This window comes from Grus americana, chromosome 7 (assembly GCF_028858705.1).
Source record: "Grus americana isolate bGruAme1 chromosome 7, bGruAme1.mat, whole genome shotgun sequence".
Classification (NCBI taxonomy): Eukaryota; Metazoa; Chordata; class Aves; order Gruiformes; family Gruidae; genus Grus; species Grus americana.
This window is the reverse complement of record NC_072858.1, coordinates 33,791,010-33,816,001: the sequence shown is the minus strand read 5'-3', so window position 1 is coordinate 33,816,001 and position 24,992 is coordinate 33,791,010. Positions and strand designations below refer to the sequence as shown.

General features: G+C 38.8%; 1 protein-coding gene across 8 annotated transcripts in view; it reads left to right on the top strand.

The window, feature by feature from the left end:
- Positions 1-24,992, top strand: part of ANK3 (ankyrin 3) — a 371,936-nt gene that overhangs the window by 149,160 nt on the left and 197,784 nt on the right. For 4 of the 8 annotated variants that reach the window (XM_054832580.1, XM_054832577.1, XM_054832576.1 and 1 more), the window contains exon 1: positions 13,358-13,735. The exons of 2 other annotated variants lie outside the window; for them this stretch is intronic. In XM_054832580.1, the coding sequence (XP_054688555.1) occupies positions 13,622-13,735 (114 nt within the window). In that variant the 5' untranslated portion in view covers positions 13,358-13,621. Of the gene's footprint in view, positions 1-13,351; positions 13,736-24,992 lie in introns of those variants that run through there. 2 more of the 8 variants (XM_054832573.1, XM_054832574.1) reach the window with 2 other exon arrangements.

The window sequence follows — 24,992 nt, the reverse complement described above, 5'->3', positions numbered from 1 at the left end:
ACTAAAAAGAATAGACACTTTCATAAAGTTTTGGAGGGCAACACTGACTATCCAGTGCTTAAAGTAGGTAGGAATGAGGCTGTAGAGTAGAAGTCCAGCTGGCGGTAGTCCACAGCCTTCCCTGACATCAGTTTGTACTTGATGACAAACCTTGTCCAGTGCTTTTAAGTTGTTGCAAGTTAAAAGTGCTTCTCTCTCCCTTGGTCTGTCCTTGTGTGTGAACTCAGTCGCTGTGCCACTAAATACATATCTTACTACAGCAAAAAGAGATGCTTCAGTTATGTGGGTATGCTGTTTGTAATGCATTTATCATGGAGACAGTAGTTTCCGCCCCATTTTAGAAGAAACAAAGACGGACCATGTGTCAGTATGCAGTGTGAATACACCGCAGCATGGGTGTTCTTCCCGCCTATCCAACAGGAACGAAAAACTCTCATCCGCCTTTCTTTTTCATACCTTGGATTTTGCCTTGGATGTTGTTGATGGAATCCTGGTGAATGCTCACTCCCTTTTTGCCTGAGTTTGCATGCTTAATCAGACCTATGGCTGGTCTTAATTTTCATTCCTTTGTTAAACTAGAGAAAACAATATAACTACACTTAAAAATAGATGGCTTCAGGCCTCCAGTAAGATAGGAAGGAGAGGCAAGTGGTGGCAAAAGGCATGTTTTACACCCTGGTCCCAGTGCAGAATACACTGTAACCTGCTGCTTTTGTCAAGCAGAAAGTAGGTGGAAAAAATGAGCTACAGAAAGTAAGATTGCATCTCAACTTTTATTTTATTTATGAGGTGCACACTGCTAATTTTTTATTACTGCTTGACAACTCTATTTGTTTTGAAATAATGATGTAATAGGAGCTGTCTTCATAACAACAGAAATTCCAGTCTGTGCTTTTCTGTCTACAAAGAAAATCTATAGGTTTTATGGTTTAAAAGCATAAGCATGAAAAATAACAAGATTATACCCTGCCTGCATTAACAGTCAAGGGTTGAAGCTGCAGAGTAGGATTTTCTTCAAATGCAAAGACTGAGCGTGCCTTGTGGGTATAAGAGTACCGGCAGCACTTTGGATCTTTGAGTGCAATGGTGAGATCATGGTTATCATAAAGGCTATTATCTTGATGAGACAATTATTCAGCCTACGCACTGGAAGTCTATGCGAACTGACTGATTCTTATTAGTGCTGCTTTTTTTTTTTTCCCACCGAATAGTATGTAAGTTGTTCATTTACTGGTCACAAATGCACAGTTCTTGTGATGCAGTTCAAAACTTGCTTTTCATTATCACTGTATCTGTAGTGTCTGCCAAACTACACAGCTACTCAAACTGCATTTGTATTGGATCGTGGCCTCTAACTTGCTCGTTGGTTAGCCTGTCTTCATGTAGCCTGCAGATACCCTTCGGAATATATACTATAAGTCTAGAAAGCAGCTTTAAGGCTACAAACTAAACTTTAAAATTTTTTTCTGCTTTTAAATTATGTAATATATATTTAGAAGATACATATTATTAACTACTCTGTAATTTTATGTAGTGGTTTTGCAATTTAACGCCAAAAATATTGTACTCTCTAAAAAGTCTATATAAATTGCAATTTTGTGTGTGTGGTAGAACATCTTGTGTAAGAAAAAAGCAGTGCTTAGGACTTCTACTCACAGAAGTAATCAAAATGTGATGATAGGATAAGAGATGAAAAAAGCCTATTAGGTCATCATAGTCATTATCCTGACAATGTAGAATTGTTCTTTACAATTTTTTTCTGTATTTTCTAGCTCAGTTTTAAATGGACAGTTAATGGGCTCCCACTATTTTCTTCAGAGCAGAATTCTGTAATGTGTAAGTTATGCCAAGAAGTCTGCTCTATTGTATATTTCACATAGTTTATTATGTTTAATTCCTTTTCATTTTTAAACCCATGAACTAATTTTACATTTTTAAAATTCTGTTTTAGATACACTAAGAAATAAATTTTTAAGATGTTCAAACTCACCAGAATAATTCAGACACATCGCTATTCTCCTCTGGAGCTCTGTTATCTGCAGCAAATGCTTCTGATATGTTGAAGCATGCTAACAGTCATAGATTTTATATTAGGAACTGAAAATATATTTCTAACTGTCCAATCTTATTAAAACATACAACACTGAATTAAACTAGTTTTGTGGTGTCACAGTAAGGTTGAATTAAGAACAGCCTTTTGGAAGCTGGGATGTCTGTGGTCCTCTTGGTATGGTGGTCATAGGACGGTCCTGAGTGTCACTGACATAAACATTGTTAAATGGATCCAAACATGTATTTTAGAAAAGCTGTAAAGTTTCCATTCTGGTCATAGTTAGAATTTTATATTGCAAAGATTTTGCCTGTAAATGGCCAGATAACTAGCCTTACAAATATCTAATATCTCCAGATTTCTAGTCTAGGAATGCAGCAGGGAGACAGGAGCTCTCAGTTTCTTCAAACATTTATACATTTGATAATGTAGTTGGCATTTTTATGTTTTAGACAATTACTTACACATTAGTCTTCTAATGCTCACTTAAGTATTAAGTTGCATTAAGTACATCACGTGTTTAGAACACAGGCATGTCTTGTTTCAGGAGTGCTATTTGGAGGGGGCTGTCTCACCCACAAGACACGGACTCAGGGCTGCTTTTGTGTTTGTTTGGTTTTGGGGTTTTTTCTAAGTACAAACAATTTTGATAGTGTTGAGCACTTGCCTCCTGGAAAGGAACTATGCACACATGTTTTCTTGCTTTTGTAGTGTCTTGCTGACTTTCATAAACCTCTGTAGAGTATGAATCATAGAATGGTTTGGGTTGGAAGGGACCTCAAAGACCATCTAGTTCCAACCCCCCTGCTGCGGGCAGGGACACCCTCCACTAGACCACGTTGCCCAAAGCCCCATCCAACCTGGCCTTGAACACTTCCAGGGAGGGGGCATCCACAGCTTCTCTGGGCAACCTGTGCCAGTGCCTCACCACTCTGACAGTAAAGAATTTCTTTCTAACATCTGATCTAAATCGACCCTCCTTCGGCTTAAACCCATTACCCCTTGTCCTGTCACTACACTCCCTGATAAACAGTCCCTCACCATCTTTCCTGTAGGGCCCCTTCAGGTACTGGTAAGCCGCAGTTAGATCTCCCCGGAGCCGCCTTTTCTCCAGGCTGAACAATCCCAGCTCTCTCAGCCTGTCCTCATAGGAGAGGTGCTCCATCCTCCCTTTCCTAAAGATCAGTGATGAAGTTACCAAGTTACTCTTGCATTCTGCTGCAGAAGCTTCATTATTCTTACTGTTAAAAAAATTTCATAGTATCTTACCCAAATCTCCATTGCTGCAATTTAAACTTTTTACTCCTATTACTATGCATAGTAATAATGGGGAACAGGCTATTTCCTTCCACATTTGATGGACTTGAGAACTGTTGCCATGTTCCATTAGCCATCTTTTCTTTAGGCTAAATGAGGTTGTGTTTTCCAGACTTCTGATTGCTCTTGTTTTCCAAATATCCCTATCTTTCTGGAAGCAGAATTGCAAAAGTCAGTCACAGTATATCTGCAGCTTTGCAAATGCTAAATAGAAGAGAAAGATTGTTTTATTGTGCAGGCTATACTTCTATACTCTACTGTGCTGTTTGTCCCATGTTGAACTTGCAATGTTTTATACCCTCCAGACCGTGCTGAAGAACAGTCTTAACTTCTTGTTTCCTAGCCTGCGCAAATGGTTTTGTTTGTTTGTTTTTCCTCCTTGTCATTCTCCCTGAAATTAATCTGTTTGGGCTGGTTTTTTCCTCAAACTATTCCTCTGGTCTTATTTATCATTTTGATCTAAAATTTCTCTCTTTAACATGCATACACTTCTTGTAGTTTTCTGTTGTCTGCATTGGTAACAAACTTTCTTTTATATTATCCAAGTAATGAAAACAGTGGAGAGAAGCAAAGCCAGGACAGACTCTTGCAGAACATCTGTCCATTTTGATAATGAATGTTAGCATCTTGTTCCTGAGTTCAGTTACCAGACCCCTCTTGGATTAATCTAACAATCTTTTCATAGTCACGTGTCCCTTACCTTGCTTATGAGAATGTCAGGTACAAGTATTGCACCTTTAGTTCTTAGGAAAGTTTGCATCCAATCATATGGGTTTGCCTGTTTTTGGGGGGAAGGAAGAAGAGGTGGGAGGGTGGCACATGAGCAAGATTGTAGTGCTGACTGGTATTTGTCTTTGCTAAGTGTGTGTGTGTGTGAATATGCATGTCCAAAGCTATTTATTACTAACTACAGATTCAGAGAAGCATTCAGCATTGTTTTGTGAAGATGAGTGATTTCAGAGTTAAAGCAATAAATTCTTCACATCTCCAGCTGACAACTTTTTCCTAGAAATTTAGTGCCTGAAATAGGACACAGTGTTCCAGCTGAGACCCAAGCAAAGCTGTGTAGGAGACAGATTTCTTTCCTATATCTTCAAGGCTGTTACTTCTGGTTTTACATCCCCAGTATGGTATTTGCCTTCTGTTAACGTATGTTCAGTTTGTCATACAACACAAACAAAACAATCCCCCCTCCAATGTCATAATCTCCTCTTCACAATTACCTCTCTCTAAAGCAGGGGTAATATGTTCCTCCTCACCTCCTGTGTATTGTATATTTAGCTTACAAACAGATCAGGGCAGGAGTTGCTTCTTACTACGTTGTTCTGAATAGGACACTAATTTTACCTGGGTTTCCACGCATCACATCAATGCACCTATTCTGTGATAATTATAATTATTATACGGGTAAGTGGTTTTTTTCATATGCTAGCTTGCTCTTGCCAGGCCAACAAAGAACTTGGCCTCCTGTGGACATTAATAGCTTTATGTGAAATTCATGCATAAACAATATTTCTGAATTTTTGTAGTGGCAGTGACTTTTTTTTTTGCTTTTGACTGGTCTCTGGTAGTTATCTCTCTTGCTCCGAGAACTTGTTCCAGCAGGATTTTAGGACTGAAATTCTAATAGCTGGTCTTTTACATTTTATTTTGCCAAATAAAATGTAAATCTCTCTTTCTACAGTGCCCCTGAATGATCTTTGGCATTGGTTGTTATTTTTAGAAAACTGAGAATTTTCACATACAATTGTTTTAAGTGTGAACTTGTAGATTTTATGGTGGGTGGATGAATTTACTTATGGGAAAATGAGGAAAATATAATCTGAGAAATAGGCATTTTATAACCTTCTGCCTTTTGTTATTGATTATTAATGATTCTGCTTTTTACATTTTTTTCCTATAAAAGTCAAGTCACTGCTGCATAGAGCATGCAGAACACAGTGCTGAAATCTTACTCGAGCAGCATGTTGAGATTTTAATGATTCCCTGACTTAATTATGGAGAGGATCCTTTGGGAATGAGACAAAGATGGTCATTTGAACATAGGAAAAGGAATAATGAATAATTAAGGAGTCTAATTAAATGAGTGTTTTATGCTGGAGTGGATTGAAGATTTTTTTCTTTGTATTTTCATTTTAAAAGTTTCCTTAAAACTTAATGAATTGTGTATATATTGGTAGGAATTAGGGTCTTCACTGAAAATTCTGCACTTAGTTTTGCTAAAATGGGAAGTCTTCAATTAAGGTCAGAGTTAGTAAATATTTCCTCTGTACCTGTTGAGGGAACCTAGGTCCAGCATGGAAGTGCGGCACTGAACAGGAAAGGAACTGAAACTGCAGCTCTCGTTGGCTCATGTGTACCTGTTTTCCTTATTTTAGGAATACTGTGTGCTAGTAGTGGAATTTTTGCATATGAAAGTAGTTCAGACTAATTAAAAATGAAAAATACCTACCATACAAAACAAGTCAAGGAACCATTTTTCTTGTACTTGCTGTATTTTTGCTCCACAGAAATTCAACAAAAAATTATACAGTTGAAAGTCTCAGGGCAACTGGGAAATGCTGGAAACTTCAAAGAAAGCCTTTCTTGTGACCTTTTGAGATGGATCCTTTGTTACAGTTATTCAGCAACTTTTTATTTCAAAATAAAACAATAAGTAAGCTGTTCTTGATCCGCAGAGTGTGGCAACAGGAAAATATACGGGCATTGGGTCACTTAGTGCAGCTCCCTACTGTCGAAGGCGGGTGGGGGAAATAACCCATTTCGTAAGGCGATCAAGTGCTGCCTTTGCCCAAAGTTATAAATATTTTTCCTTTTCTGGCTGTGTCATGGTAGGGAAGGTAAAATAATATTTTTATGGTCACAATATGTTCCTAAGGCAAAAAGGCTTACTAGCCCTGGATACACATTGTGTAATGATTTATGTGGAGGCTCAGTTAATCAAAATTTCTTCTAGCCTAAAGTATATATTTTTGACTAAAACCTAACAAAAATCAAAGGACGCTAATCCAAGGGCACTGGAAAAAGATCTATTAATTACAGGTAAAGGTGTTATATCTCTTTGTGACTGTTGGTCCCATCCTACTCTTTGTTTGGCAGCTTCATTTGCTTAAGCAGATTCACTTATTGACACCTTTGCAGGTATCACAGTTCTGCAGTGGTATGGCTTGTTACATAGCTTTTATTATTATGAGACTGCTACTGCTCAAAAAAAGGGACAGCAGGTGGGGACTTGATGCTGAGAAACTTAAAATACCTCAAAGACATTTTGGGCTGCTGTTTTGGGTTATTTTTAAACCACTCTGAGACAGAGTGTTTTCCATCTGAGACAAGCAGGGAATAACTCCTCTTGTATCCGTTTGGGGACTGGATGACCTGGCAGAGGTGCTGCTGAAAGCCGTGTAAGGATCTCCTTGGTATCTGCTTTCGTTATGTTGAAGGAAACCCCTCCATGGGCTCAGTGTTCACTGGATGTGTTAGAGAATTGGCTATTGCTTTCATGTGTTGGAGCAGAAGTTAACAGATGCAGCAGTGATTAATTGTCCACTCAGGCTGAACCATAAGACCCTGATGAATGTTTTTTTTGCATTTCTTTTTTTGAAGCTCACCAGGAAGGGATAGATCCTCCCCTCACATCACAGATAGCGCTCAAATTATGCGGGTGAGAGTACAAAACTGAAACAAAGCCTACTTTTGCACTTAATCCTATATGCCAGGATAGCTTTTCTTGGCCACGGTGGTATAATTTGCAGAGGCATCTAACAATTCCCAAACCAAAACTCTCAGTTTTATGCCATGTAGCACCTTCCTACTGACCTCCTGGTCCCCCTGTTATACTGGGGCTTGCAGTAGCAAAACTAGGCGAGCACAGTGGACCAAGCAGAGAGTAACTATGAAACTAGGAATCTAGGCAATGTTAATATACTGAATTTATGGTTTCAGAATGTTATTGAGTAGCTCCAAAGAAGGGTTGAAAAATTTGTCACTCATTGTGATCTACTGTCAGTCCTGGATATAACTTCCACCCATTAAGATGTTTGAAACCAATTTACTACCATGTCATAGAGTGATCTTTGTCAGTATCCCGAAGACACCAACACTCTAGATGTGAATTTCAGCCCTGATTGTAGTCTACTTGAATTGCAGGGGAAAATGTAGAGAAACCTTTTCTAGAAGCACATGCTTGTATAATTTCAATGGTTATTAATAAATGTAGGTTTGTAACAATATCCTTGGTGGAGGAAGAATAGGAAGAAAGTTTTCTGTGTGTTAATTCATCAATAATTTAGTGATTACATATCTTACTCTTACTGTGTTCCTTGCAATCGGATACATTTCCTGGGCTCCTCTGCAAATCCATCCACAAACCCACTCAAAATCTTTCTTCCAATTTGTGTGCCTCTATAAATAAGATACACTGGTATCTTTTTCTTAGTTTGTTATGAGTCAGAGATGAAACTCTTTACACAATCTTCACAGAATAGTTAATATTAAATTGTCACTTTTAGCTCCCTTTATCTGTATAGGCCTCAAACAAAATTATCCTGTTTTGAAAGTGAAGGATGATAATCTTCAGGTCTTGAGTACTCCACAGTCTTCTACTCTCTACTCTGCTAGTGCATGCGCGCATTGTTTCCTTCTCCTGGTTTGTTTGCAGGCAGATTTACCATGCTCGTGTGGTGGCCTGGGACAGTTGAAGATTTATTGTCCCTGAGGCCATGGGTTGACTGAGCCTTGAGTCAGCTTTTGAACTGTCCTGATTTACAATGTAAGTCTTAAAGGCAAACTAAAATCGGCAGTTGTTTTCTTTAAATGTCATGCCTTAAACTGGAAGTTAGTGACAAATTCACATCAGCCATCCTTATATTGGGAGTCTGGACTACAGGAGGTATAACTTCATCAGTTAACCAAACTGTGTCATCCCTGCATAGAGGAATAGTAATTTTGCACTTAATTCTGTGAGCTTGAATGTGATTGCTGCTTTGAGCTTGTTTGAGCTCAGAAGGCAGGTGATGTCTGGAGAGTGCTTAATGAAAAGCATATTCCATGACTGTTTTCTGTGTGGGTGTATTTGGGAGTTTTAAGGTTTTTATTTTGAGGGTTTTTACATTTACAATTGTTAGCATTTCTACTTCAATTTCCAGTGAGATCAGCAGGTTCATTTAAGAAGAAGTAAGCCTCTTGGTAGGACAGGACACATACCCTCAGCTTCAAATGTCTGGCCATTATCACTGCATCCCTGAATTTCTGTCATTTCCAAAGCGTTTTTTTTAAACCATTGTGCCATAAAGAAGTCAAATAAGAAAAAACCACAGTTCAATAAAGCTCCAAATTTTACACTATAAGTTTGAAGAAGTTGAGGCAAGCACTATAAACATGGTCTATAAAATGCAAGTTAGATATTTCTCTCCTCTCCATGTAGTGCATGCATCCCTTTCTGACCCTGTCATGTTTCCTCAGAGTTTCTCTGGGATTGTTACTGCCAAAGCAGAATTCTGCTAGAAGAGGCAGGTGGTGGGGGAAGCCCAATGCAACAAAACAGAAGGGCAAAACAAACCTTAACTTTCTTATTTTCCATTCATTTGCTACTTAGTGACCTCGATTTTCTGCATGTTTGGAGATGGGTCCATCCTATCCTGACATCAGATGTGTGAAAAGGAGATAAAAGTAAAACTAGATGCTAAATAAGCTTTTAATCTTGTTTGTTTGGTTTGGTTTTGAGACACAAGACCTGCTAGTCTAACATGTGAGCAGACAAATCTTATGAGATTCCTTTAAAGAGTTCTTTTGTGACTTAACTTTCACACAGCTTGCTTTTTTTTTTTAAACCAGAACTCTTATTTCTTCTGCTTAGTGTTCTCCTAAAGTGTTATTTTCATGTAAGTCGATATTGCCCTTATTTCTAGTATGCCTTGTTCTTCTTTCTTCTGTTTTTCTTCTCACTTCCACTGCTTTTCTCAACAAAATAATCCAGAGCCGGGCTCTGGATAGACTCCCCTTCCTCCTTTTATCATTTGTTCTGTACCAGACAACTCAGAAATTAAAAATGTAAGAGTAACCTAACAAGAATTGGCTTTATTTTTCTTCATGTGTTTTCCTTTCCTTTGCTCTTTTTATTCTACCTATAATGTTTGTTTTCGTCTTTGGGAATGTAAACATACTTTGTTTACCAGTAAGAGTTACAGTGACCTACTAGCACTGCGTGTGATTATAAGCCTTTTTTGATCCATAGTGATCTAAATAATGTAAATATCAAATGTTTCTATGGTGTTCCATCTTCCCTAAAAGAGCTTAGATTTTCATAGATCTATTTTTTTTGGCATATTCTTAGTAAACCAATATTTTAATGATTGTCTCATCTTTTTTTTTCTTTTTTTTTGTGCTGCATAATTATTTAAATGTATAAGTGATGGTACCATCTTTGCTCCATAAGCTGCTAATTGATAAATTAACTCCAATAATTAGATTGCAAACACTTTTCCACCCCTATAATTTCTTGCGGTTTTTCAAGATCTGTCTCAATGTTGCGTGCTAATGCCATTTTGCCGTCTCTTGAATCTAGTTTTAACAGTGGGACTAGCAGGTTAAACTAAACCAAATGATGCACTTTAAGGTTGATAAAATCAGTTCTCAGCCATTACAACTTTGTGAGTAGATGAAGCTAAGTAGATGTTATCCTTGTGCTCACAGAAAGTGTAAATTTCCTATTGTTCAAGTAAGATACAGTTTATCATTCTCCATGACTTTATCAAGACCCTATGGATTGTGCTGAAAGACTCATTGGCATTTCATTAACTTTGTAATTAAAGGTGAAATCAAATAGCTTAATTATTTTACTGAAGTCTGAAAAGAAGCACTTAATGAACTTTTCCAGTACCTAATTCCCTTGAAGTGAGTTATGACATATCTGGCATAAAAACCTTCACACTTCATCCAACTTTTATCTGGCAATGCCCTATCGCCTTCCAGTGAATGATGCCAGTTCACCATTTCCCCAAAAGCAGAAGTTGTACATATACTGTCTCTTTTTCACAGGGGTCTGAATCTTTTACTCACACGTTTTTTGTAACCTCTTTTCTGTTTGAGACTTTTCCAGCCTGCAAGCAACACAAAATCTCCCTTGTATTGCTCCAAATATAAGGGATCTTCCCTTTTTTTGGACTGGTGCTTTACTAGCTAAGACACAATTTTCTCAAAATCCTAGCTTGAAAAGGCATTTTTTTTCTTCCTGAAATCTAATTCATGAGGAGTTTGGACTCTGCAGTTCAAGCAGGGATTGTAATCCACATAATAAAAACATCTATGTGTTTGGTCCAGTTGTTTAATTAGCTGAAAAGATACTCAGGATGAAGCAGGCTTGGCTGACAGATAAAATCCTTGCACTTATGCATTTCTCAAGGGATTGGGTGAGTTCACTTATTATCCTCATTTGTTACAATTATTCTCATTAATAAAAGCTTGGGCTGCTTTCTACCTGCATAGAATATGGCCTGTGCATAAGGTGGTGTTAGGGCTTTTAACCTGTGTATGTGTGTTATTCTCTGTGCCAACATTTTAAAAAGTATGCTTTGAGTAGTTTAAACATATAAGACTTTATAATGCATTATTTGTATTTCCATTTAATGAGGTTATTTAGGGATAAATTGCAGTTTAGTATGGTTAAAAGGTTTATGGAAGGTCACAGAATTAGCTAGCAAGTGGTGAACGACAGCAGCATTCGCTTCATTTGTGGCTTGAATAAGAAGTTGTTTTCCTAAGGCAAAAGGCTCATGAGTCTTCCAAATCCAGATGGAAATGTGCTGGGAATAACAGGGATCCAACGCTATTGAATTTCATTGAATCCATTTTCAGTTCTGGTCCTGCTGTATTTTCTAACCATTGCTAATAACTGCATTCTGTCAGACGGGGGAACTAATGTCAGCTTTATTTTACAGAGAAAGAACTGAGCTTGAGAGAAAATAACTGCCAAGGTCATGGAGGCAGCTTGTGAGGTAGAAAGTGAAGCCTTGGGTGCTTTTTTTTTTTTATTCTTTCAACGAGCACAAGGCAGTCTTCCGTTTCCCATTGAAACTTGAGAGTTTTTCCACCAGCCTCCTTGAGATACCTTCTCCAGACCCCCTAAGTCAGCAGCTCTGCCCATTTCCCTTTTCTAGTAGGGCTTCTGCGGTACAATACAGTCTTCTTACTGCTGCCCTGTGCTTCACTGAAGAGCTGGGCTGAAATCCAGATACCTGCCTGAATGTGGCCTTTGACTGCTTGCAGTTATGCTCCTTGCCTTACAGTTGAAAGCATGCTTTGGGCATCCTTTAAGTATACTCTTTGCATCTTTAAAAATAGAAATATGTTTATTCAAGCTTCTATAGCATGTGGAGAAGCAGGAATTTTCTTCTTCTGGTTCAAAACCAGGCATTGCCCAAGTGCAACGTTCCTCTTTCCACAACTTTCCAAAGACAACATTATATCAGTCTTCAGAAATCTTTCAGATGTGGAGGAATAGGGAGAGGTACATATTGGTGTGTGGTACGGGGAGTTTTGGATACAGACAGGAACCTGTGATTTTACTGCATCAGGAAGCAAGGTCCCTAAGGTCACGTAACTGTGGTCTCCATCCTTGAGCATTTCTTAAAAGGCATTCCAAAATAAACAACTTCTTAAACTTAGTTTGTTAGCCTGTGAACAGTAGACAAGCAGTGCACTATGTGCTGCCTTTTGGACAACATATAGTGTGTTCAAAGCAGTTTCTGTTTTGGAGATTTAAAAGGTTATTTTATTTTTAGCCGTGTTATGTGAAAACTAAAGCAATGGATGCTTGTCACTGGAACTCAACAACCTGGATTCAGAAAACATCTGTCAAGTTCGGGGAAGAATATTTATAAACTCATGAGACCTCTCTGGATTTTGTGCTAGACTCTGAAGATTCAATATGATTTGGCTAATTGCACTTCCAATTTAACTTTTTACAGCAAATTCTGTTTTTTTCCATCTGGAAATAAATGCTAGTATCATGTAAAATACACCACTGGTTTCACTTGTGGAGACTGGTTCTTATCTGAAAGAAATCAGACTGCCTTAAAATGCTAATCTTCCTTACTGCGAAGTATGCTACTAGTAATACTGGGAAAGGTTAAAAACAGCAATCTCAAGGCAAGCTGCTGATTGTTCATACTTGTGTAGAAAAAATAAGGTTCCTTATTTACTAGATGCTTGCTCTGTGTTCATCCTAGTAAAAGATCCTCCCGCAGGCCTTAATACTGCTGCTATTTTACCTCCCATAATGAATATTCAAAAGCTGCAGTCATTGAGGACTCAGGTGGCAAAAATAGTAAGATGATTGAAGCAAGCCTTGACATAAAAGCCTAAAAGTACATTTCCAACTACATGGAGAGAGCGCTGATTTCCCTTTCTGACCACGTAAAAGAACGGTGCCAGGAAATCTCCCATGAATTAAATGCCTGTTTCACACACTAGTGTGGTTGCATCTATCTTTCTGTATGATGTGTTGTAATAAGTATGTTTAAAAAAAAAAAAGGAAAAAAAGACAACAGGGCTTTCTGTAATCCTCTCTCACAAAATGTATTGGAATTGAAAAATGGGTATAAAGGACACACTGTTAAGATACGGCAATGCATGCATTGTTTTCTGCATAATGCAGTCAGGGTCTCCATGGTAAAAAGAAATTTTTATTTTATTTTTTGTCACCGTCAGCAGTTAACCTAAAGTAGGAGCTGCTCCATTTCGTTATAGGTTAAATGGCTTACCATACAAAACTAGCTGAGAAATGTACATCATTAACACTGCATTTTTAAATAGGTTTTAAAAACATGCTTTAGGATTAGTGAAGAAAATACAATACAGCATATGTTATTGTTCTGGAATTTTTTTTAATAGAAAGCGCTTCTTTTCAGCATTCCCCCTACAGTGGAGTCACTTAGACACTTCCAGCTGGTGGCAGGGGATACAGCCGTAATACAGCTTTCTCTGTCCCAGCTGTCTTTTTCATTACGTTAAATGCATTACGATGGCTGTACTGTTTTATAAAGGTTCAGGTACAGAAAGGTATAAGAAGAAATCTGCAACTATGTATTTTTATAGTGACTGCAAGCTTCTGTGAGATTCTGAATCCTGAATGTGTTCTGGCTCTGGTCACAGATTTCCTTCCAATCACTGGAACAGTTGCTGTAAGGGCTGGCTAAAGGTGCCTGAGGAAATCACCTTTTACAAGGGACCATTGTTGTAAAGGATTTTTAATGCATTATGGCTCACGCAGCATCACAGTTAAAGAAAAACAGGGATTTAGAAATTAATGCTGATGAAGAAACTGAGAAAAAAAGAAAACACAGGAAAAGATCCCGGGATCGGAAGAAAAAGGTATCTAGATCTGTGCCAAATTCTGACAGGGTTTCTTTTGTTTTAATTTTCTTACCTTGCAATTGAAGTATCAAAGCTTGTTCTTGCGTGTAACTTGGTAGCTGTCTGAGTAATTTGTTAACATTGTAAAATAGCATTGATAACTATGACTGTGGGGTTTGCAAAGCAATTGAACATTTAATTGGATATTAGTTGATTGCAGTGATGATGCAGAAGGTGTGCTTTCATTTCCTAGATAAATCACCTGTGTTACCATGATATGCAAACTGTGAGTGAGTTGAAAGTAGTTTGTAACTGTGATGTGAGGTTAAATGCTGAGCTTTCTCATAGGTTTAACAGCATAATAGTTTAGCCGTACATACATGTACTTAAGGGGATGTGTGTGGAGGCAGGTTTTTTTCTTTGTGTTGGGACCGTGTCACATGTTTGGCTTCTGAAACATCCGTTTTTGGGATAATGTTACAGAAATAAGGTGTTTCAGTGTTCCCCTTTTTTCCTAAGGGTAAGCTGTTTTACAGAATTGAGTTGTAACAATCTGTTATTAGCAACTTTCTTTTGTTAGGGAAATATGTGACTGGGATTGCAGAGCCTCTTTTTTCTCTGCTGTAGATTTGTCTTAGCTGCAGAAAACCCTCCAGCACACTAGGACCTGAAAAATTCAGTAGGCACTGCATTGCTCATTGTTCAGTTCAGGAGCCTCTGTGTGATTCCAGTCTTCCTGTTTCTCTCTAAGGTATAAAGCAAAATAGTTATGGTTTGTGGCATAATCACAGATAAAAGAGGCCAGCCACTTTGGCAGTTCTGTGGCTATGTCCTTAAAAATGACACCTTGTACTCTGCTCCGTAGCAATAAGGTCCTGCCATGATTTCTTGTCTTTGGCTGTATTTTATTATAATTTTCCAAGAACCTATCAAGAAGTCAGTTGTCTTAGTGGAAACCTGGGCATGTAGTATTTCTGTATGTATTTGTGAAATCCCCCTAAGGGGGGACTGGATAATCTTCATACGCTCAGAGAAGCAGTGCATGTGCTTCCTAAATGACATGTAGATTTCCTCTAACATATGTGCATCTTTTGGTTGGGTGAGAGTCAGCATTTCCCTGCCCTTTTCTCTTTTTTCTCTGCCGTGGCAGTACTATACCTAATGAAAGGCACCAAGAAACCCACTGCCTTCTGTTCTAGTGAGCACATTAGGAGACTGTTTAGATGGCTGCAGCGAATGTACTGCAGCATGTTAACTGTAGGTATTTTTTCTGTGTGAATGTATATACAAAGATCTTCTGAATCATCTTCCAATATTAAAGGAAAGTGTGAAAAAAAGATTCTATTTTTGGGGCCAATTTGAGGTGCTGCTGTTTGAAACTGCCCTGAATTAGTAATATTTTCCCTGTCTGCTCTTTAGGTTATGTGCAGGTCTGTAATGTAACTATTGGGGTGGGTTTTTTCTCCCCAGCTGAAATTTACCACAGCAGTTAAGAATTTTTAGGAGCCAGGCTGTTAACCCATCTCTACCTATAGCTTGTGAGATAAAAATGTATAGTCTCTCAGCTAACGCTACTCATGATGCAGGAAGCCCACGCTGTACTTAATGTGCTCAAGTTTAACAATAGCATGCCCAACCATATCTGTATACTGTCTTTGTGTGAGGGTGCTTTCTCACAGTTTGTAATTAAAACAATATAGAAGGGATGTAGCAGTGAGAGGCTCTTGATCCAGTGAGGTGAGACAATTGCTTTGTGGACAAAAATGTTTTATTGTTTATACAACACAGTGCTGTAGAAAGGAAATCTCTTAGCAACCAGAGTGGCACATGGATAAATATCAGCCTATTAATCTCAAATGTGTGGATTTTTTCAGTGTTTTATTTCTGCATCTTAAGAATGAGATAAAATAGAGGGCTTTTGCTGGGTTCCTCCCCACCCCCTTCATGTCACACTGGAATTTGGTAGCTTATTCCCGTTTCTTTCTGGGTTTCCTTAGGACTTTGCAGATTCAGGGCATGTAGAGGCTTTCTCTATTAGGAGAATAGAGCAAAAAGCAGCAATTGCTTCACTTAAAATTTGTATGTTTGGGCATCAGTCTTCTCACAGCAAAGACATGGTTTTGCCACCCAGTACATAGGGCGTAGGAAGTCCAATAATTGTGGTTTGCCATTTTGTACTTTCCTGACTATTTAAAACATTTTCCCCCCAATTTTTCCACTATGAGTTGTGAGTCACTTCTTGTTCCTCTGCACCACCCACAAGCAAGCAGTACTCGAGGTTTTTTTTGTTGATCACATGATACTGCACAAAGCTAACCCTTTGCTTAAGCAGTATACAGAAATATCCTTTAGGGTCTTCCAATCACATTGGAACAGCAGAGAGTGCTAATGTTTCTGGATAATTTATACAGTAAGGAGACCAAGGCAGCCAATGGTTAGAAAGTAAGGCTGGTGGGAGCACCCAGTGTCCTAGACTTGATGATACCAGCAACAGTCATGCTGATTTATGTTCCTATTTAGTTTGAGGATTGCAGTCTGAGGGTAATATTTCACTGCTTTTGACTGGTTAAGCAATTTACAGTGTAATAATGTTTCTGTTAAGGCTTGCTTCAATACTTGTGCATGAGAGATGACCTTTTTAAAAATATACACAAAACAAACCCTGTACTGTATCCAGTACCATTTAATTTCAAGGTGAGATATTTTCAAATTGCCGCACTTAGCTCTGTAGAGACGCTGTGCTTCTGTGCCCTGTGGTCCCACCATGCTTTTTCTGTCTGCCTGAATTAAAAATATTTCTGAAGGTTCAGAGCTTAAATAGTTTAACTCATGTAAGAGAAAGGGATGGGGCCAGGAAGTGAAGTGAGTACAGTGAAGGGTCTGCATTATACACGTTTCCCTCTTATTCTGTTCAAGTTTCTGTTACAGCTTCAAGCAGTTCTGCCTCTGGATGGTTGTGCAGTGTCCTACACTGCAAATAGTTTGAGTACACCCAAGGGCAGACCTGAGCCTTAAATGGTATCACAGAACAAGCCAAGCCACCCTTAATAATAAGTGATTGATAGGATGGCTTGCTTGATTCCTTATAGTGCAGCTCTGTCGTGCATAGTTTGGTTTGTGAAAACTAGAAATTGTTTATCCTACGACAATGTCTGGAAAGAAATTAGTTGCTTAGTCAGTGCTGTTCCTAAAATAAAGGTGAAATCTCTGAATTTATTTTTTTTGTGTGTGCTCACTGTTTAGTACATAGTAGAAGAGAAGGGCAGGTCTTGGCACATGCTCAATGATTTATGTTTTATACAATATTCAGTAGGACTGAAGTGGTTTCCACTTGCGTGTAGTGCTCAGGAGCTGTGTTTTTGAGAACACAGAATAACTTGATCTTAATGCAAAGCCTGGCTGCTGCCATCTCTGAGACGTTAAAGGCTGTTCCTGTCACATCCTCTGCTGCTGCAAACTTGGGGGCAGCAGGGAAAGTAATGAATGCCAGTGTCACAAATCCTGGTAACTTCATCATAAGGCTCCAGTGTTTGAAGGTTTAACTTAAAAACATTCAGGTGAAAAATTGCCCTGCAATTTCCTAATGGGTATACATCAAAATGCTGTGTCAGGAATGATCAACCTGTAGCTGTGCAGCTGTTCACGTGGGTTCAAGGAGCTTGTGCATCTCCTGGACTGGGCTCTTCTCCCAGCTGCGAGGGCCTATGGGAGACGGCTTGGACTGCCTGAGGTGGCAGAACCGGAGACACCTCCCAGGGGCAGCGGGACCCCGGGAGGGCAGGATCATACCCTAGCTGAGGGGAAAGGAAACAGTGGAAGTGCCCCAGCTCTCTTGGGTCTGTCAAATGTTTTATGGATCTCAGCTGTGTCAAGGTTTCAGTATGAATCTCATGAGGTTGAAAAAATTCACCATCTGCACACACACAATTAACCTGAGCAAAGGGTTGTATGCAGACTAGCTTCAGTGCAAGTGGCTTCCCTGTTTTAGTTCACAGTGATAATTAAACAGGTTTAAGGAAAACGGTAATTCTTTCTCTGACAGGCATATGTTCCTGTAATGAATTGCTCTGTGATTTAAAAAGCAATTCAGGTTGGAATTGATGCCGTTTTCACATGCAACCAAGTCTAGCAGTTATCAGGTAAAACTTGAAATGTGAGTTTTAAGGCTTTTAACTCAGATAGCAAGTACGAATCCCCATCTAATTTTTAATTTTTTTAAATCTCATGATTTCTAAAAAAAATAAAAAAAAAAATCTCAGGATTAGCAAGGTCTATTTCATGGCTTCTGAATATTTGAACTTCACCGTAGTAGAATCTAGACAGCTCAGGCACAAATGTTTGTTCCTTAACTCATTTGTGTTAAGGCACAAACCAGGCAGACGCTGCTCTAACATCTGGGAACATAACCTATGGCAAATGGAAAGATGATGTAGATTAGGGCCAGAAGGAAAAATTGTTGAAGTCAGCAAATCTTTCCTAGATACTAGGAAAATTTCAATCATATCCTTGATTTTGGGCATGATGCTCTTTCAAAGACAAATCTAATTAAATAATTGAGAGATATTTTTGATAGATGTTTAGGGACACTGGTGGATGAGATATCTGCTAGCAGTGTTGAATTCTTACAAGCATGGGGTTTGGTGGTGAAAGACTGCTTCTATTCAGCTGGAAAAACAATTCCTTCTTTGAAGATGACCTCCAAAGGAATTAAAAGATTGCATTGTATTGTGTGGGTAACACTACAACATCATTTGAAGTGGGCACTGCTCAGTGTTACTTTCTTATTTATAAACCCAGAAAAAAATTTGCACTGTTATATATTTACATTTTTTTAGTCAGGTTTAGAACATTTCAGCTTTACCTTTTCACCTTCTTGATGCCTCAAGATTGTGCCGCCCCAACAGATGGCCATCAGTTATTGTGCAAATGTCAGTCTGGGTTATAAACCATGTTATGCTTAATATTACCAGCTTGCAGTGGGAGGAGATGGGGAAGAGGGAGGACTAACAATGGGTGACCTTGCCATTATAGGAAGATTGTTCAGTGACTAGATTTAGAGCTGGACTCTCAGTGAGTGTAAATCAATACTGTTTCAACTACTTGGTTGGTATTAATGGAATCTTTTATCCTTCTGGTTTTTCCACCCAGGCTGGCTTTTATTTGGGGTTTTTTGAGGAGAGCTGAGGGGTAAATGTCCCTTCTAGGGAAAATGGATACTTTGGAAGCAAAAGAAAGTTCAAAGATGATGTTTGAACAGCAATTTAAAAAAACCCAAAACCAAACAAACTGAAAACAAAAACCAAACACCCCCCCAAACCAAAACCCAACCAACCAAACCCCTTTACCTGATTATGAATATTCAACCCTTTGCCAAAAGTCAAAGCACTGCTAATTTCAACCTTGCCTGAATTGATGGCTTTAGAATGTGACAGGTACTTTGATACAATTCGCTTTTGCCATTCACTAAATATTTGTTACTGAGAGCCAAAATATTTGTTGACTAGTGGAACTGACTGAGCACCTGCTAAAACTGAGTGTTAGACTCAAACCTAGTTTGACTGGAACAGGGGCTAAGAACTAGGTTCTTGCTGTAGGTGATGTGGGTAGAAAAGAGAAATAGAGAAGAAAAAAGTCTGAGTTGTAAGTTGTATTTAAAAAATAATTTTACTTAATTCCCATACAAAGGGAATTGATATATTCCTATGTTGATTTGAATGGAAGTGTGGATAATAAAGGACTGGATTTGCTGCAGTAACTCGTACAGCTGTTTAGGTCACTGGTAGAGTGGTAACGGGGATTTGCTGACTGGAGACAGTAGGGCTAGCGGAGGACTGTGTTGTAAAGGCATAGAGAATCAAGCCTTAAGGGTTTGATTGGGCCCAACATGCCTGTCGAGTTGGAAACCTCTTAGGCCTTTTAGCAACTCTATGAAATAACGCTTCCTGTTAGTCTGGGATGTGTGGGGGGCACATTCAGGTAATGAGCTCAACTGAGATGATGGAGTTGCCCCGCAGAGTTCCTGACTTCAGTTATCTAACTTAGGCTATAGCCCTATATATTAAATGGGAAAAGATACGTGCCTTCAGAGGATAATTCAGTGCATGTAAATGAGACAATTTAAAGCAATGTCCTCGTTTTCAAAGGTATCCAAATATCCTCCAGCCCTGCAGCTTCAGCTGAGAGCCTTGGGCATTCTGCAAATTGAGCCCTGGCATCTCTGGTGGATATTTGGGATCATATAACACTTTTTAAAAAATCTTTCTTGTGTGTCTGTTGCCTGAGCACGGTATTTGTGTGGAGCTCTGCTTTGTTGGCCAGTGCTTCGTGAGGTGGCTAGATACAAATCTCCATGGAAGAGGTCAGCTTTTGGTTTAATTTTTTTTTTTACAAATGTTGAAATCAGTGTATGGTAACTTGAAAGGGAAATCCAACAGAATGTTTCTTTAGTATTTATTCAAGTGAGACTAATGTGGATAGGAGAATTAGATTGAAACAATCTTGTTTTACAAATTGAAAAGAAAATTCACTCTGGGATGTATTTATTTTAAAAAAATCATAATTTTGCCAATAAACTGAAGTTCTCCATTATTTAGAAGACATGACTGTTCAGTAATGTGAATTCATCCACATGATGTTCTTAGTGCTCGGAGATGTACATAAGCAGTTTAATGCCTTTGTATTATGTACCATAATTAAAACTTTATTTTGATGTTGTAGTTGCAGAAAGATACAGGACCTACTGTACTGCATAGTCACCATCATCTGAGCATTATATTAGAAAACCTTTTATGGTTTGTTTTAATGACCTGAAAGATGTATTTTACCTCCGTTGTTCAGCTGTTTTATTCACAGTTTTGGATTTTAGCTTATTGGGCAGCTGAAGGGTCTAATGTATTATATATTGTGCCACCATGGTTATCAACTTTAAATCTCAGTTTGACTGTTGTTCATTTCGGTATCTTCCTAATCTTTCATTGAAAATCATTCATAATTAAAGAGAAAAGGACAAGGTAGAAAGGATTGATTTGGATGGGTTTTTTAGCTTAGTTAATTGTGCAGATTGTGATATCCTCGTTTATGCAGAATATATGCTACTCCTTATTTATCCCACTGCAATTCATGGGACTTTATAGAAGTTGTTACTTGTTGATAAAAGTGGCAGTATCCAAGGCCTCTGTTAACACATTGTTTGCTCATGAGCACAAGAAGGAAATGAAAGTCAGTACCTTAGCAGGTATCCACTACCCCATCATAGCAAGTTACACAGACACTGTCTGCGTTTATTTCATGGGTGTGATGTGACATATAGTGCCTAGAGGAGGCTACCTCAACAAAAATCTCCATCAGTATCATTAAACTTGGTGTCTCTGGTGGCCTCATCGCTACCGGGAGCCAGGCAGGCTCTCAGGTGTGCCTGCTGCTTCACCTGTGGAATTAGTTGTTTGTACCATACCAAAACCTTGTCACTTGCTTCCCTTGTGAAGGAAGGGATGCATGTGTCATTTTGATACCTGATCTAATGTCAGTGGAAATCACTGCCTGCTTTCTGGAAAGAAGTCTGTGATGGCTTATAGAAAATTGTAGTTTGTAGATTCTGAGCAGGTTTCTGAACAGCTCTCAGTTTTGGTGCATATTGAGGGGAAAATCACAGGTCACTAAATGAGCTTGAATTCCATTAATGTGTTCCGCAATCATCTGCAATACCCCTTTAAGTACACATGCATAGATGGGATGAGAGTATAATATGTCAATTGTTTGTATTTTTGTAGAATATGGAAGGTATTTTTGAAAGCAGAAAAGTGTGTATCTCTTGTGAAATCTTGTCAGCTCAGCTCTGAGCTCTAGCCTTACCCTTAACCATGTGGCTTCTGCCTTTTAAAATAAGATGCTATTAAGTATCCAGGCTCTGCTGGAGTAAGTTGGGAGGGAAGTCAGAAGAGGAGACAGGTGGTTGCTGAATTCTGAGTGCTGTGGAAGGATTTCCTGGAGCTGCTGAAGTGGCTGGTTTTGCACAAACATATTTTAAAAGTAAGCACCATGATTATGCAAATCCTTGAACTCTGACAGACTACAAGCAACCAGTAACCAATCTAAATTCAAGCACTTGCATAGCTCACTAGTACTGAGGAGTAACTATGGGGGTGTAACACAAATACTCATCTCCACTAATGATGATGTGATCTGCCAAGCTGGGGATGGTGCTCTTGTAAAGAGCTGCTTGCATGACATCTTTGTGCTCTGATTACTGAAGAGTTTGGGCTGAGTAAAAAAACTCATACCCTTTACAAGTAAAGGATTTATACACAGCAAAACATGTATATAATGCATGTACTATGTGAGTGAGTTTGTATGTGTGTAGGGTAAGAGCAGGAGGGGAGGTGGTGGTCAGGCATAGTTGTGACTCCCCACCTGCGTGTATTGCACCAGTCCATCCATAGCTCTGAGTGAGGCATCTCCAAAGTGTTCCTGTTTCCCACAGTGAGCCTCCATCTGTGTTAGGCAGCACTTACGATGGGAGAGGTTGCATGATGCTGCAAGGACTTTAATTTCAGAGGAAGAGTGTTCCCTTTGCTCCTGTGCAGTGGCTCCTGGAAAGCCAGGCTCAGCCTGGTGCTGTTGGCCAGGCTGGCTCCTTAGGGAGCAGCTGTCCACAAAGTTGTTAATGGTGTTTTCAGAAATGTACATTGTGTGGGTGTTTATAAATAATTTGTTTCTTCATTTATGTAATTTACAATGTGATTCTGTTTCATTTGTCACTGATTCCTAGCAGAATTATAAATCCTTTTTTTAATGAAAAGACAAATTGAAAGAACAAGTCATTAGATGGAACAGATCAAAAAGTTAAACGGTCTTTTTCAAACTTCTGCTACTTTTCTTCTGAAATTCTTCAAACGGCAGCATCACCAGCAATTTCTGCATTGTGTTCTGAGTTCACAAAGCTCAGAACAACTCACAGGTCAGTGCAGTTGTTGATATCTACCTTTCAGTTACAGCACACTGATTTGCATATTCTAAAGAGCTTTCCTTAAAGGCAGTATTAAATGAGAAACCACAGCGACGCTATCCTGTCTGTATTCTCTAAGCCATACGTTTACCTGCCCTATCTGGTGTTGGTGGAAGATACAGTTGTGGAATTCTCTTTCTGTTGAGCACATTGATTCATTTCCTGGGGGATTACTTTTAAATATCAGCATGTAGAATTACTCTGTCGTTGACTTCCTTCAGTTAAGCAAGATTGTCACAGCTAGCTGGGCAGTTGTCCTTCCCAGTGATGTGTGCTGTATGTTATCCCCAAACTTACCCATTTGGAGGTGGTCTCCAGTGTTTTCTGGAAACCTGTAGAAAAGCAGAGCTGTGTAATATCCACTGGACAGATATTTTCTCCACTCCCTAACATGAGTTTGTGGGGTGTTTTACTAACAGAAGACAAAGGCGGAACTGAGCCACTGACCATAGCTAAGCTATGTATAACTTTCAACATATTTTTCCAGGGTTGTAATCAGTGTATCTTATAAATCTAGTATTCATATATAGATGAGATTCCTTCATAGGTTGAATAGTTTTATTTTCTTCCACACAGCTTTTTTCTTTCTCCCATAACTGCATCACCGTTCTTTCTGGACCCTACCATGATATCTCTGAAATTGCAATCATTTCCCATTCATTAATCGCTAGCTTAATGTTTAGCATTTGCAACCATCTCATCAGTTGAATTTACCATTGGTCCGTGAGGAAATATCAGTGTCTGGATGATCTGATTCTGTAACCTGTTCTTCTGCGCCCTTGGGAATTGTATGAATCTAGCAATCATCTCTGATGCTGAGGCTAATGTTTTCATGCCCAAACTGTAGGGAAATTAATGCAGATATTATTCAGAAATAGACCGCTGACTAGACCTTGAGGCACAGGCAAATAAGCCTGCAGTGCTCTCCACGCCTGAGGGGAAAGATCCCCCAAGAGGGAGAGGTACATGTACCAAGCACCTTATGGTGCAGCAAGCTAAAAAAAAAAGCCTCAGTCTATGTGAGAGTAAATGCAGCATTTTCCTGTAGTGCTGAAAAAGCCGCTCTCAAAACAGGCATTTTTTGGCCAGTCTGTAGCAGGTAGTATGTTCTGGAGGGTGGCTGCGGACAGTTTCCTTTTTCTTACACAAACTCTGAAAAGTTAAAACATCCCATAGTGAAATATTGCTGAGAAGTGGGTGGGAAAGGCTTCCTTTATTACATTTTTACTGTCTAAGCAAAGAAAACATCTTCAAGGAGTATCAGTGAATGCACTGGATACCTGCAGTCCTAGTTTTTCCTACCACTTGATTTAATTTGAAACTACCAGCACTTTGAAGCTGTTAAACATCAAAATTCTGATAACTAAAGACTGCTGTTATTCTACCAGTCTGAAAAGATTAAAAAGATGTTGAGAGGAAAACATCTCTCATGACAGTGGGTGCACAATCAAAGTTTCTAAGTAGGGCAGCCTGAGGAACAGCCAATGCTTTTTAACAGTTATGGGAAAGTGTATGTTGTTTGATGTTCCTATCTGATATTTTCCTGTCTACCTTTTTTGTAATATCAGAATGTCTGGTTATGCTTAAAGAAGGCTTAATAAATGTTTTGCACAGTCAGCACACACTACCCACATAAAAGATACAAGTATGCAAACTTTTAAGTCATCCAACCAACAAACAAAGGGTAGGGGGTTCTCCTACTGTCTCTTCCAGTTTGATCTTAAGCAGTTTATTTAATCTCTGGTTTTCCTCTCTGTAAAATATTTCTATATTTTTCTTCTTGTGCATGTTAAGGATTGCTTTTCAAATGGCAAGCACTGACTATTTTTCTGTCCTTGATCTAGAATATATTTTGCATGTCTTGCATAAGGACCATTGCTACAAAATAAGGCCCATACGGGGTTTATAGTTTTTTAATGACCTTGGAGTTGCTCAGTGTTGCCCTGATGTGTGACCTATTGGCTGTGTTCACAGCTCTCGCAACATTTTTGCTGGTGTCTTGCCAAAATTCTGGAGGAGAAATGTAATTTTTAAACAAGTATATGCTTTTTAAAAAGCTTTTGGTGGGGAGGAAGCATATGTAGTAACAATTCTAATTATGGCCCTTGGTATTCAGTTTCCAATTTACCATTATTTAGACTAATTTCCTTTTTATGTAGTATACCAAGCCATTGGCTAAAGGGTGTTTTAGAACAACTGATCATACTAGTTAAGTTGCAGATAGAAGTGCTTGTTGTTTACAAAGATTTGGTAAAGCTCTTTTAGAATTGT